Raw genomic sequence first — 16617 nt, forward strand, 5'->3', positions numbered from 1 at the left:
GAATTTATATGCAATATAAGGAAATTTGTTGTGTTGATCTAAGTGCTTAATTAATTGCTTGGTGTCAAGAGCCGTAGTTGTGTGATATTAGAAGTTACGAACTGTTTAACATGCGGTATAAAGTACTATTCTGGTTTGTATCCTAGGTATGTACCATAACTACTAAAAACGAATGCGCCTTCGTTAGAAATAATTATTACTGTAACATTGGATTACGTTTTACCTGAATTAATAGATATGTTATCAGTTCAAATAATAAGGTAGATAAAATATTGAAACAAACTTGTCATCAGGGACAGATCACAAATAATACAAATCTGTGATAGAGGTAGGACTTTATACTTCTGTGGTTTAGGCATGGACAGTTATGTCTATACTACAGTAGCCTTTATCCTGAAGGTGATCCTTGTCACTCATTTTAGTGAGATCAGATTAATCTCCTTGGAATCTCATTGATGCGATTGGTGAACAAAAATGTCTGTCTTCTATGAAGAATCCCATCTGAATCTTCTTTTGCTAAATAGATGTCTTACAGAATAAGATGCCGTAGCTTTTGCATATAAAAGAAATATACAGTATATTATTTCTGTTATGCAAGAATTACATGTTGCATAATCGTATTTTGGGAAATTGTAATAAGTAATAATATACATAATATATTGATATATTTATAATTTAGAAGGCTACTACCATTTAGTCACACGCACATGTCGTTGCTGCTTGTCTTAAAGATATAAAAGAATAAGTATGCCAATGATTTTTTTTCTGGATACATAGGTTGTGTAAAATTTATGAGGGATGAATACGGGTTAGTGTCTTCTAACAACACGTTTAGAAAATAGATACTTTTTAATCATTTCTGAAGATAATTGGGCGATTTAAAAGGTGATATGACTTATATCTGAAGTGAAATATTTCTTAAGTAAAGAATGTTTTAGATTCATATTTCCCACAACTCATTATTGGTTTATATATATATATATATATATATATATATATATATATATATATATATATATATTAACATTCCAAAATTTTGGTGACAGTAACATCATATTGTCCTTCCCACTATAACTGACCATTTAAGTCTTCTTTGGCACCGCATCTGAGCCATTGTCAATGATGTATGTGAACAGTTTATCAAAACATTAAAACTACTCAATGTTTGTACGTTTTTTGGTGTACGCCACAGGTATTTAACGGTGATATAGTTTTGCGCGAATTGGGTATGAATTTTTGCATATAAAGCTCAGAAAAAGGATATTTCTTGTGTGTGGAATTGCATACATGAGGTTAGAAACAAGATTCTATCACTATAAACTATCACAAAGAGGGTAGTCAATATTTTCAGAAAATAGCTAATCCGTTCTCTGGTTGAATAATTGTTGATATCAATATCATTAAACTACGAATACCAAGTCGAGCTGTTCGCTTTCTATTACAAGCATGGATGATGTCTGAATCTTTCGAATTGACACTGGGAATGTACTTTCGTTTTCATTTGTTTTGCAGGAAGGATTGACGTAGAAGAAGAAAATCCAGAGTCAACTGTTGAATGTCATGCAAGAACTAATGCATTAGATTCAAATTTCATCATTAACTCTGGCCAGTTAATAGGTGAGTTCATTTTTACTCTACTCAAAGTTTCTAGCGTATATGTACTACGTTGAATAAATAGAAAATTATTCTTAATGAAAATAGTTGGCGATTCAATTAGAATCTTTATCAATTTCGATTTAAAAGCAAGGTTGTTTGTTTTGCTTTATTCGTTATGAAATGAATATCTTTGCTTTAGCTTATATAATCGTAATCATCATTACCTCAATGCTTAAAAGAAGGCTCATTCCTGATTTATCAACCAGTTAAAAATTTCACAAAGACATGTAACACAATTAAAATTAATTTCTAAATATTTGCTACCCTCATAGCATCATTAAAATAGGGTAACTTAAAGAGTCTCAACACTTCCATTATATAATCATAAAAATGAAATGACAACCGATGTAAAGGATTAGGAACGTAGTTAGGTATATTAAAGTACATTATTGCAATAGTAAGTCTTTGTTCGAAAGAATGTAAAGAAATCCTGACTGAACTTATACCACATTTATTTATTTAATTTATTTACTACTAGTTGTATGGCAACTTCTACTCACGGGAATAATAAATTTATAAATTATATTTCAAAATTTCAAATTATGCAAGCATTGCTCAATTAATTCCCGGACCGGTATTTTTCACTATACATAAATATCAATTATAGCAAAGAATCTTCACAACAGGTACACAAAACGAATACATTCATAGAGGTTGAAGTTATAAGAAATATGGCACTTGACTCCAGGAGAATTATTCCACTGTACGCTAATCGTTAGAAAACCAACATGGCAATACAAACACGGACCAAAACAAGACATGTCGGAAACATTTGAAACAATAAAGAATTAGTAGTTTGAGGATTACTTAGAGAATCACGAGATAGAAAGGCAGAAATCCATTCACTGTACGTTTTAAGAGACTAGAGTTGATGCAAAGAAAGGAATATATCAATATCGACAGAACGCAGGTATCGTGATAATGTAGTGAAGCAAAACTTGTGATGTTCAAATACACACGCACAATGTGTGTGTGTGTGTGTGTATGTGTGAGAGAGAGAGAGAGAGAGAGAGAAAGAGAAAGCTTGAAAGAAGACAGAGAAAGAACAATGAAAAAAGAACAGAAAAGAAGGAAAGAGAAAAGGAGTGGTAGACAGGAGTAAGTGGAATTTTAACGGATAATAATAAATGGTCAGTGTCTTTCAGCGCTGCCACCTCTTTCTGTTTCAGGTTTCCTTCCTTTACGGAATAAGTGACTTTAAGTAGTAATCTCAAACATAATTTACAGCGGTTAATTCATTAAAAGATAAATGGAAATTGAGACGTGAAATCGAAACAAGAATCTTCAGAATGAGAGTCTCAAACAGTTTCCGCTTGCTACACAAATCCTAACACATGTATTGCTAAATCACCATTAAAGTCGCTTCCGACAGCCAGTTACTCCCAGTTCACTTTAAAGGTTGAATTTTATTTACGTTTTTAGGCATCTATGGTTCAGTCTTTCATGGTTCCATAAAAAAATATGATTAGTAGATTAGTAAGAATTAATCCACCTGAGAACTAACTGTTACAGCAAGATATTTGTATGGGATCAATCGAAGATGAAAAGAATGATTTTGTAAATCTACAAAATAAATCCTTGAAGGTGCCAGTCGCATCAGTAATCACATGCAAATGACATCTCGTAGTATTGCTACGCAAAACACCTGCAATACAAATCGAATTTTAGGATTTCCGTAACTTTATTTTACAAAATACATTTGTATGTGTTCATATATGTTATTAATTATTGCTTTTCTGCAAATTAAATTAATGACCATGGATTAGTGGAGATTAGGTGAGGTTAGGTGCGATCATGTATCTTTACAATTTCGTTTCGCCAATGTTGATTATTGCCCCAAGCAGGAGGTGTTCTTAAAGAGATTGTACTGTGAATAACATGAAGATTTCTTTAGTGACCGACTCAGATGCCATGTTGTTCTAATTTCGCCTGTTCGCAATGTAAATCCAACAAAACAAACTAGCTTTTGGAACGTTGCATCGTGGCCTGCTGGTTAAGTGATCGCTGTCTGGAATAAAAGATCCTGGTTTCGAGTATCATTTTTTCCTTTTAAGATATATTTTCATATGATCATGTTTATTATTATTCATTGCTCTCTTGGATTCTTCGTGTATTATCTATAGTCACGTAATAGTCACTATAGATTAGGATAAATTTTGTAAGTCGGGGTGGGTGATGTATCTGTACACTTTCGTTTCTTTCCTTCAAAATACAGAGGGGTCCATAAGTCTTAGTGCAATAGATTATTTTGAAAGCAAACATGATTAGAGCAAATCCGACTAGCGGAGGGCAGACTTGGGTAAAGAAGCTACCCACTGATGCATGCGTGGTCATTTTGAATCCAGGTCATTTTGTTTAAATGAGAAAGTAGTGATGCGACACATCAATTAACACTGTCTTTTGCAGGGGAATGCAGTTCTACAAGCAAAAATGCGATATTATCTCCCGTTTCAAAGTTATGGCGTCCCAAATTTTACGATTTTCCGTTTCCTTGTAGGGAGAGCGACATGGCAAACGCCTCAAGTAAGACGTGACGCTTCAAATTTGACAGGTTTTCACTTCGTTGCAGGTTGATCGAGATGGCACTAACGAAGAAGGAAAGAATTGAGATCATCCTAATGTCTGGGGAAAAAGCAATTGTGTGATTGCCCATGACTTCAACGCGCGCCTCCCCGAAAGACCTGCAAAAAGCCACAACATTGTTAGGTACCTCATTAGGAAATTTTGTGCAACTGGTATAATTGCCGACAGACCACGGTTAGGTCCCCCACGAACCGTGACAAATGAGGAGACATCCACAATGGTGTTTGCTGCGAGTGTAAAAAGTCCGAAGCGCAGCACAAGACAACTATCAGCGATAACAGGCGTGATGAAGATTCTCCATTCGAACAAATGGCATCCCTTCAAGCTGCAGCTTGTCCTCAGCCTTTCAGAGGATGGTTCAGACTGGCGCATGGAATTCGCCACTGGGCTTTATCACAATATGACCGCAATCCGCGTTTCCCAGCCAGCATTCTCTTCACAGACGAGGCAAACTTTTATTTGGATGGGGAAGTGAATCGCCAGAATATGCGATATTGGTCGGATGCAAACCCACATGCAATCAATCTCTGCAAGAGGGTTACCCCTGTTCATATCATGCTGTGCTGTGGCATCTGGAACACGTCAAACATTTGACCCTTATTCATTCCTGGTACCCTAAATTGTGTCCGATATCTGGATATGTTACAGAAATTGGCGTTCCCGTTCCTTCTCCGCCCTGATGCTACTTTGCCGCGATATTTTCAGCAAGACGGTGCCCCAATATCTGTGAGAAAATCCATGGATATGTATTTTCCTGAACGTTGGATCGATCGCCGATTCCCTGTGGGGTGGCCAGCCCGGTCGCCAGGCCTCACTTCCTTGGATTGTTTTATGGGGTCACTTAAATCATCTGATGTATGAGAAGAAGATTCTGGATGTTGCGCACCTATAGGGACGCATTTAGGATGCCTGTGATAGTACCACCCCCGCTGTGCTGTTACAGGTTCAGGAGGACTGGATTAAGAGACTCCGGTTGTGTGTTGCAATGGACGGGTAACATATGGAGCACATCCTGTGGGTGGGACTTTAGGGCGATATTGCATATCTGCTTGCGGGACTGTGTTTCCGTGCAAAAACAGTGTTTATTGATGTGTCACATGTCTACCTTCCTATTTGAAAAAAAAATGACCTGGATTCAAGATAGCGGCCACCAAAATGGCCGCCATTCACCACATATGCATCAATTGGTAGCTCCTTTACCCAAGTCTATAACGATATTGTGTGTCATTACTTGTATTTTATCATCTTTACTTGTATTTACTGGCAGTATGTGCTATTAAAATATGCACAAGCTATCTAAAAGAAGAAAAATATAAAAAGAACTAAAATTAATTTTCTTTTCTGGTATTATGATTGTTGTTATGTTGACAAGGTAATTTTATGATACATGTTATTTGGTTGTCATAGCAATGAGAAATATAACAGAGGATCTATCTTGTAGAAACTACTGCATGTTATTTAAAGGGTGTAAAAGTTTCCTTCTTTACGTATTATAATAAAAGGTAATATCAAAATGGTGCGTTTAAGTGAATTTTAGTAACAGAATGTAGACTATATTATAAATATTCGGACTGCGGCTGTAACGCTATAAAAATATACAAAAATAAGCACGTTACAAATTGGAGTTTTTCGCTCCAGGATTGCATTATTTTTCATGGACCTTGCGTTACAAATTGGTGTTTTCCGCCTCATGAGTTCTGGAGATTTGTGAAAAGATAAGTAAACAATATCTTAAGTAACTTTAGTTTGATTTTAAGACGCCCTAGCAGTCTTATTAAATCCATCAACACGGAATATACCTTGTTAAGGAGTGGAAGAAAAATTTACAAAAATATTAAAATGAGTGTTAATGGGAGTGAAAATACACTTGAAGTAAGCGGCAATATGGAAACGAATACATCCTCAGACTTAACTGACCTTATCAGACACCTTAGTGGGCAAATGAATCAGCTGAATTAGCAGATGGGACAAATGAAGCAACAGATAGAGCAATCGGATATAAAATGGGATACCAGGATTTTGCATACAAATCAGCAGTTAATACAAGGCATAGAGCAATCGGATGTTAAATATGATACCAGGATTTTGCAGACAAATCAGCAGTTAATACAACGCATTGAACAAACAAATCAACAGTTATCACAAGATCTGTCACAACGGATTGAACTGACTGATCACAAAATGGAACAGATTTTGCATAGGTTCACCGAAGTACAAAATTCTGTTGAAGTTGTGGAAACTGTAATTGATGAACATACAGAAAAGAGTGCAATGGATCAAAACAACGAAAATGCGGAGAACGGTGTTTGTTCCCAAGAGAATCAGCATGACTCCAGAATTTGTCTTAATATTCCATCAAGTGGTAGTACACAAACAAACAATGACTCATATGATAGTTCACAGACAAACAGTGACTTTCAGTGCTTTGATTCTGATCCTGTTTTGCACATCCTTGAAGAAAATGAAAGCAAAGAACTTTCTTCTGATATTGTTGCGAGTCTAACTCTAGAAGTCAGCGATGATGAACATGATTGCAAGCAAAGAGTTAAGTTCCAAGGAAAGAGGTCAAGGTACAGAAATGGAAGTCAAAACGATCGGCGATGAGAAGATTGTATTGACCGAAAGAGAAAGAAGTCAGATAGAATTTATCTGCTTGACAGCGATGTAGTTACTTCTAAGAAGCGGAACGGAGACACATCCGATGAGCAGAGGAAGACTGGATGGAATAGAAACCGTGGTAGGACAAACTACCGTGATTATTGTGGAAAGAACAAGTATAGCCCTGTTAGATTACACGACATTCCAACACCAGTGAAACGAATGAGAACAGCACCTAATTTTACCGGTAAGGTAACCGAACCTAATTCTAGCAGCAATAGTAGTAGTAATCGTACAACACTTAAGAAGCATGTAGTCATTAGATCTAATTTCCTTGGAATTGGATTTAGTAGAAATTTCATTGGCAAAAATTCTCAATATAGGAAACAAAGAACTGTAGAATTAAATAATGCACAATACTCTATTCCAGTTTATGACTTTCAATGCATTTTGAATGAGTTCGTTGGTCATGTAACTTAAGCTAATGTTGTGGCGTCCCAAAGAATATATTCAATTGATTTTTGCTTTATCTCACTGTAAATAACGTTATGAATTCGTTTGTTATTTGTACTTCATTTGAATTCTATGAGGATAATATGAATAAATATTACTATTAAGAATGTCATAATATATAACAAAAGGTCTAGAATATGAATAATGCTTATCAAAGTTCTGATAACTATACTAATTCTTCATATGGTAAAAGCCCAGCGTATAAAACTATATTTATGTATCAAACAAATTAATCCTAAAGGTTTCGAACTAATGGATGTGAAAACCGGTAAACTTTTGGGTTAACGTAATATTGATGAAATTAAGTTATGGCGTGCTTCAAAATATACTAAAAGTAAATAGATAAAATTAGTTAGGACATTGGTTCCTTCTGAAGTTTTATCCAAAGTTAATATGAATTATATTTAATCTTTAAATTCATTCTTAATATAATGATTTCTTTATTTATGTTAGTTTTCATTATGATGTTGATTATCTTGTTTTGTTCTAAACATTGTCGACATTTCGTTTGTAATTTAAATGTTGCCTCAATATATAATGTATTTGATCCTGTCTCTTTTCAAAAGAACAATTGTATGAATGCCATAATAATATCTTTTTCAAAATCTTAATTATGCCCGAAAAAATAATATAGATTTTGTTAACTTCTAACTTACGATTAGTATTAATGGCCTGGAAAAGACTTAAAAACTAAATAACTTTCATACCGTATCTTGCATGTACCTTCCATTTGCGCCGTGAGAATTCGAATAAATAAGGACATGATATTAATATAAAGAAATATGATACATAATTATATGAAATGTAGTTTTATATATACGAAGGTCATTCAAAACCTTAGGTAAGCAATATGTAATATCTAACGGTCCAGGATTCTTTTTTTTTATTATTGTAAACAAAAATAAGTCGTATTGTTCGAGCGACAAATCCGCCCTCCGCTAGTCAGATATGCTTTAATCATGTTTGTTTTCTAAATAATACACTGTACTAAGACTTACGCACCACCCTGTACATTTATACCTGTTCGTATTTATTAGTAGTAAATCTATTCTTGCATTTTATTGACTATGAGTAAGCGGAGGTACGGTAAGGTCGGGTTCGCACAAACAAATAGGAATGCACTTTGAAAGAAAAAAAAAACGAAATCTAAAAATACCAGTCCTTAACTAATTTACTCATAACCATGGTCAATTCTTTCATTCATCAAGCTGCTGCCTTAACCACTTATCCATGGTTCGAACTTATAACATGTGATTTAGAAGTTGTAATTACATTGCGAGTGTGTTACGTAGCAGCGCTACTAGATATCTGAATGGGTTACTGTGCTACCGTTTCCTTTCAACACTCGTAACTTCTACACCATTTCGCATGTAATGCTAGCATAGCACAATTCCACTATTCTGCTTGTGTACTTTCACAACATATATGCCATGTCCGAATGTTAGAAAATAACTTTTATTTGTAAGAAATGGAAGAAAGGAGGAGTGGACTGAGGGAACCTCTCCAATATCTTAGTCCATGCCACACTCGAAAGATGTAACAAACTTCGTGAGCTCTTTGAAGTATGAGGTGGTAATTTCAACATACACCTGTAGTTAACGAGCTCTTTTTATCTCATTGTTTTGTCTTTCACATGATTCAAGATACACATTGCGGAAGATAGAGTAATATGAACAGATAACATTTCCCACAAAATTGGATGGGTAGAAAGAAATAGTTTCCATGTAACCATTTCCTCGCCACATAAAATATTACTAATTCATTCCAGAATATTGATTCAACTGTGAACATGGTGTAAATCGTTATCTCACTAAAGTGAGGGTCTGTCAGTGGTATGTTCAAATTAAAAAGTGGCTTGTTTCACTATAGCATGTTAGAACTCTTATAATTATAATACATCACTTTTAATCGTCGATTAATTTTATATATATGTTGATGCAAGAGTAAGTTCTCAAGATTGTGAATGAACTAACGCTTGATCTTCATTCAGATCAAATGTTTTATGGAACCAAGAGGGCCTGAGCCATACATGATACGGTTCATTAATAAAGTTCAAATTTCAAATGGAAGTGGGAGTAACTCGCGGACAGTACTGAGTTTAATGGCTGATTTAAAAGCACATTTGTTATGGTTTGTGTAGTTAAGTGGAGATAGTGTTAGACTCTCATTCTCAAGGTTCTTGGTTCGATTGAACGACTGGAATTCCACTTCCTTTCTTAAATAAATTAAAGTGCTGTAAATGATGTTCGCAAATTGCTATTAATTATAGACACATTGATGAAGGAAGAAAAATACCGTATATGAAGCTAAGAGTGAGCAGGAGAAAACACGCTGAGTCTGTAACCTTATGTTCTAAAATTTCATTTATTCCCATGTTTACCACTACTTTTCTTTCACTCCTTCCTCTTTTCTATTCTTTTGGAGCTCTTTCTCCGTCTTGTTTCACGTTTTCTATCTCTCTCTCCCTCTCTGTCACTGTATGTGTGTTTGAACAACACAAGTTTTGCTGTACTGCATTTTGACGATTTCTGCATGTTGTCCAGAATGTTATTTTGATTTTCTTTGCATGAACGCTTGTCTCTGGGAACGTAACGTGAATGAATTTGTGCTTATTTCTCTCGTGATTCTCTAAGTAATTCTATTGTACACACTACTTCTCGCTCCAAATAGAAGAATATTCCGGCATCTCATATTTTGGTACATGTCCGTAATATTAGTTTGCTTATCTATCGATTAGCCGTAAAGTGAAAGAGTTCTCGTGATGGAAAGAGCTATTACTTCTTCTAATTCCAGCCTCCATTTACTTTAGCTGCTGCGTGTACAAATGAATGAAATCAGATCCTTATCCCACTACCCAAAGGCAGAAAAAAGTTGAATGTGATTGCGAGTTGCGTTTTGTTCAATCATTATCGAGTTGTAATAACAACATTTGATCAAAAGAAACAATAAATCCGTGTTAAATGTTGTTTTGAACTTGGAAAAGCGGCAAAGAGATATGCACAAAGTATTGCAAATACTTATCAGTAATCCATTAATTAGTTTCTAAACTGCTTTTATTCGAAGATGATTCGTACCCAGGTCGACCCTACCTGAGCAGAAATGTTTGGAAAATTGCCTTGGTAATTGCAAGTGCGAGACCCGATCGCCGACTGCTGCCCTTGAATTGTGAAGTATTTAAACGATTCAATCGGCTCATTTCCCCAAATTTTACACAGATACTAATCACGTGTATTGGCGAATTTCATTTCGTCAATTAATGCAGTGATTCAGAACAACTTTTATATTACAAAGAGAAAAAATGTGAAAATAAGGATCCAACAGTCGTTTGCAGTATTATTACTAAGGACGAAGCATGTGCTTTTGTGTACAATACCGAAAGTTAGGTAAGTTTATCCTAATAGAAGCAAATTTGAGGCCTAAGAGTCAAGTAGTTGAGGTAAATACGGTACTAAGTAAAACTGTTACTGACTACCTTTTTTGATACCGCCAAACTGTCTATAAGAAGGTCTCCGTTTTCGCGATTCCATTCATCGTGAACAGCCTAACAAGTGGGTACCTAGATATTGACGTTAACAACATAATGATGGTTCGTGTCACACGTCAACAATAGTGTCCAACTTCTTGTAAAAAAAAAAAAAAAACCCAATACGTGTACCGTGCAACGTCTAATTTCGTGCGACATTTAGTGTTTTCTATACTGTTAAGGTACTTGGGTTTGAAACGTAGAAATGCTACAATATATTATATTATAAAATTAATTCAATTTAATTTTACTTATATCATCTTTTGTGTTTGTTAAATTGTATTATCTTGCAAAAGGTTTAGAAAGAAATTATGTCATAAAATTTATTCACATTAATTATGAAACCTGTTACTGTTATAAAACAAACTACTGCAAGCTAACACATTACATGAACAGAACTTACATAATAAGACTCTGTTAAATAACTTTCACTTAATCAGCGTTTTAATTCCAAAAGTGTATCGCAGCAAATGTTTGAACTATTGTAAAATCATTGTACTCATTCTTTCCAGTAATTTCTTAGATTGGCAGCATTTAAAATATCTGAAATTTTGTGTCCTGGAATTTTAATGGTTTTTGATCAGTAGAATGTTTTCCTCAATTGAGAACCCATGTGCCTGCTGACACCCTTATTGTCCAGAAACTTCTTTGGAATCTGCAATCTCACGTTTTTCGGTCATATAAAATGGTTCCTTCAAAATCAAGAAGAAGAAGAAAGAGAGAAGCGAAATGAGACGTTAAGGGAGTCGCTAAGTAAAACGTCGAAAAACTTTCATCGTAGAGATAGACTGTCGATACAGTCTGATCTTAGGAGCTATACATATTGCATTTTATAACTTGCAGTTAACACTAAAGAACACAAATAATGCTTACAGGATCTAAGAAGGATTTTTATCGTTATGTGCATTAGTGGTTAAACATTCTACACCCTGAAGGACATTTTTATATTGACCGAAAGCAGAGGTGTGGATTTGGACCTTCTGGACTACGAGGAGCCAGCATCACATAGGTCAGATAACTCAACATAGTCAATCTAACTTTCTCATTAAGACATTTTGGTGTAAGAAAAAAATATTATTAATAAATGAGATTAACATGAACACAATATCTTTACTATCTCCAATACTGACACCCACAAATATCACTCAAATTAAATTTAGCTTACATGTTATTGAAATTAGCTCAAATTCTAGGAGTGTATTTCAGAGAGAAATCGGAGATATTTCTCTTGCTTAGTCTGGTTATTACTGAAAAGCTACATACAATCCCCGTGCACGGTAAGCATAATAAGTAAGCTAGGCTAACTATACTCAAAATTTACTATAAAAGAAAAGCAATTGGATAGAACTGCCAGTGAACTTTTGCAGACATGATATCAGGATTTTGATGACTGCTTCCAGCGATGGCTACAAGCACGATGTGTAAATACAGTATGGTTGTACTCAGAAAGGGATAAATATATGGTAATTTGTCCCTATGATCCTGTACAGCATAAATTCAGATATTAAACTTGAATCTCTCGTCCTTGAATCTTCGTTTTTCCTTATTATGGAAATTTCAATAAATAATCAAACAAAATTTCACCTCGACCGAAATGCTAAGCATATTTATAAATTCATTTTAAATAATTATTTTGCTTTCCCTGTGGGAATGCGATAGAGTGCGTCAAATTCATTTTCAAATACTGAGAAAATTATATAACAAATTACTATCCTTCTGCCCTTAGTAGCTGAAGTTCTGAAAACATTGGTACTGGCATTGATTCTGAATAATAACTTTATATAACAAGTTACATCTCCCTAAGATAAGGTGCTTTTGAGTTACGCTATTTTTGACATATATTTTATCCTATTTTCCTCCTTAGGATACGGTTTCTAATCAAAGCTACATGACAAGATACGTCTCCAGTTAAGTGTTAGCTATGTTCAAGTATTCAGTTCTAATGGTCTAACCGTTATTCCGTAATGATATCTTAGACAAGACTGATTTATATATCATTTATCAGGTAAAAATATAGACACTTCCTACTTAGAAGCGGGATATTTTGAAAATGCTAGAACATCATCTTGAAATGTAACTGACGAGAAAACATATTCATTAGATATTGCAAATCTAATCGTCAACGCTTACCAGTTTTTACTCTGATCATTTTCCGCGAAGTCTCAAAGGAAGTGATTCAGAAATTTCGTGTAATAAACTTGAATCCGAACAATGATTTCGTAGTTTCAGGTTAATCATTGAACTATTGAGTCACACATTACGTGCTATAGATAATAAGAGAATCATTGTTTTCATAACGATTCATCCCTTTAATTTTGGAAAAACAGAATATCTTTAACTATTTCTTTTACGGGAATAATGAAATTCTAAACATGTATCTACTTAACATTAGAACGCCCATAAGGTGTCATTCTGACAATTCGCGTCTTAAAACAAATTATAAAAAATTAAGTTCTTAAGCTAGAGGTTTCGAGGTTTTCTAAAGTAATATTATGAAGATGTAAAAGACCAATCGCTCAATTAGTGTATTCATGTAAGACTATGATATGTGTAATACAAAACGCTCGAAAGTATCGAATTAAAACCTGGGCTTTAATTGAAAAAACTGAGCTTCTGTTGTATTTTCCTCTATCAAGTTTTATGTTGTTAGGTAGCTTGTACTACAACAACTGTTGAAGATTTGCTTGTGTTACTTATCATATCACTTATTTCCTTTTTCCATTACGTGCTCCGGTTTAGTCTCGCTGTTGTGTCAGCAAGACAAAAATCTCTTGACATTACCAGAGCGAGTTTTATTGAATATGCTTGTTTCCAATATAATGTATCATCGAAAGGAAATTTCTGCAGACAAAGTTCTTGGGATTATACAAGATTCACAAGATACAAGAAAATGTACTGCTCAGCTTTGCTAAAAATGCAAAACCTAAAGTTGACTGGTAGTAATTAAACAAGTTTTCACGTCTATTGAGGTATCATTTAACTCCTGGTGTAAATAGATACGTATAAATTGTTTGAAAAGAGGTGATAGTATGAAAAACATAATAACAAGATTCAGTGATTTCTTTGTCGGATATAACATTAAAATTTTTAGATTTAAAACATAGCACAACACTAATCATGAAACAAATTTCGATTTCAAATATTTGTATTAAGAGAGTATATTCGAATACAATTCAACATATATAAAACCTGCTTTACCAATACAAGTCACCCGGTCTCAAAATGACACCTTATAGGCGGAATAGCAGATCACAGATATTGAACATGTAAATTTTAAATATACTCATCCTGTATCTTCAAAGCTAAATTCGTGAAACATGGTATGAAACGCGATTTATCAATGCAGTTGCCAATTTACTCGTTTTTACGGAAGAACACTCGTTTTATGAGACCCCTCTTTCCTGCCCCGTTGAATTTTCGTTAAAAAAATATTTGGAAAAAACAGCAGAAATAGAAACTAAAATGATTAAAATGAATGTGCACAAGAAGCAATGCAGCTGAAGAAAAATAAGCTTTCTGCTGCAGTTAGAGAAGTAGTTATAAATAATTACTTGTCTAACTGAAGCAAAAAGATAATTTTTCTTCAGCTGCATTGCTTCTTGTGCACATTCATTTTAATCCTGTTAGTTTCTATTTCTGCTTTTTGTTTCCAAATATTTTCACATGTAATATAAGATCAATGCATTACTCAAAATCCCATTTACATCTAGTGCAATTTTTTTATGAATATACTACTGTGTTCAGTTCTATAAAATGCTCATGTAGACATTACATATATTACAATTTCATCTACATGCAGGACAAGTAATTTTGATTTTAAAGTAGTAGAATTATATCAATATAAGTAATTTTTCAAATACATAAAATATACCTGGGCCATTTTATTAGCCTCTCTAAAGAGTGTAGAGGACACCTACTTGAGATAGCGAAAGGAGAATAAGAAATAGCTGTTTATTATACGTCTCCCATCCCCTAACCTCTAATATGACTCTGCCATTAAATTATTGTCGAGAAACAATCTTGAAAATGTATCGAATGCAAGCGAAATGCCATCCAAGAGTCAGCATGTGTTTTAATTCGCTTTCTCCTGACGGAAGAGGATAATGAAACCATGCTTCATCATTGAGTGGCTATGGATCACGGGGAGAGCTTTATGTCTACTGCGTACACTAGTACTTAATTGAATATAAAGAAGGTCTTACCGACGTACACGATGAAACTAGCGAAGGGTTGAAATCTATAGCAGAAGACATCCTTGATGAACGCATGAATCACGTAATTTGCGAAAAGCATAGATTTGTGATGTATCTGGTTTTGCAATATCAAGGAACTTAAGGCCCGTTTAGAGAAATGGAACCACATCTTTTAGTTCACCTTTATCTGTCACTTCGATTCACACTAGGCATATTTTCATGCTCGCTGTTCCACTGTGATTCAATGCTAGTCTTTCTATCAATGCGGTGAATGAGTGGTGCTCAAATAACAGTTTTAACTTACCCAGTTTTAGGCATCTCCCTGGTTCTCGTTTGGCGGCTTAATGAAGGTTGAAAAAATTGGCCTCGTAAATATTACTTTTTAATGCTGAAATCAAACGCAATACTGATTTACTGAAAGAGTCTACAGCTCAAGAAAAATCTGGAATTATGCTATTAAAATCATTTCTTAAAAATGCCCGCTTTTTTTAACTCTTGGTAATATTATAGCCCTATTCTAAACAAGTTCAACGTGCACATGCACAGAAAGGCATCACGTTTTGAAGTCTCATTTCCAGTTGTTATATGTCTGTAATTGTAGCATCATTTATTCGTAGCTTCTAGACTAAAGTTTAGTATATTTTAATTCAAGTAAATCTCCTATTTTTCACAACTGCATTAAAAGAGATAAATATACATTTTTATGAATCGAAGATGTGTTGATATTAGAGAGAAACAATCTGCACGGAACAAGTAGCTACTGAAGTTTCAATTCAATTTTCTGCATACACTTTTATATTTCAGAGCCAAATATTGGAATTGATTACTTCGAGAATTACAAGCAGTTCGAGAACTGGACACACGATGATGGGTGGTCAATAGTTGATAGTTTTAATATGGATCATTTACCAGGTTTGTAGTATTGTCAGGGAACAAATTATATTAACCATTAAGTATTATAAAGTGGTTTATTGATTCTGCTCTAATGAGGGTGTCAGCAGCATGTCCCCGTCACGATCAATTGTCATCACACTCAATACATTAAAGTTACTAAATACAACTTCTGAGAAGGTTTATTTCAAACATAAGTTCCGCAAAATAAGAAATTTAAAAAATATAACTATACAAATTAAAATATAAATAAGAAAAATGGCTGAAAGCTAAATTTGGGAAGCAAAGTATAAAATACATATATAACAAGGACATAACTCAAAAATAGCAATAATAGTAGTACATGGCAGGGAAATTTTAAAAGAAAGACTTTACTGAATCTTTTGCTATCTTACTTCCATGAATAAAAGTTAAAATACTAACACAGAAGATAACATTATTCGCTAAAACAAAAGTATTCTTCCTACTCAAACGTTGTGTAAAATGACACGATACAATTTTCACAATATGAGTTTTAAAGCTCAGGATTAAATAACGATGTCAAATGAGAGTACGCCATAACGAAGTGTGTCTTTACTACTTGTCGACAAATACGGAACGACATCTACCAATTGTCTAAAATACAGATAATTTCATTTTAATTAAAATATCTATAATTGC

General features: G+C 34.1%; 1 protein-coding gene across 2 annotated transcripts in view; it reads left to right on the plus strand.

Moving 5' to 3' along the window:
• LOC145673395 (uncharacterized) overlaps nucleotides 1–16617 on the plus strand; it is a 476309-nt gene that overhangs the window by 62554 nt on the left and 397138 nt on the right. For both annotated transcript variants that reach the window (XM_081743054.1, XM_081743055.1), the window contains exons 5-6: nucleotides 1513–1617; nucleotides 15871–15978. In XM_081743054.1, the coding sequence (XP_081599180.1) occupies nucleotides 1513–1617; nucleotides 15871–15978 (213 nt within the window). The remainder of the gene's footprint in view (nucleotides 1–1512; nucleotides 1618–15870; nucleotides 15979–16617) is intronic.

This window comes from Thermobia domestica, chromosome 16 (assembly GCF_964235325.1).
Source record: "Thermobia domestica chromosome 16, izTheDome1.hap1.1, whole genome shotgun sequence".
Taxonomy (NCBI): domain Eukaryota; kingdom Metazoa; phylum Arthropoda; class Insecta; order Zygentoma; family Lepismatidae; genus Thermobia; species Thermobia domestica.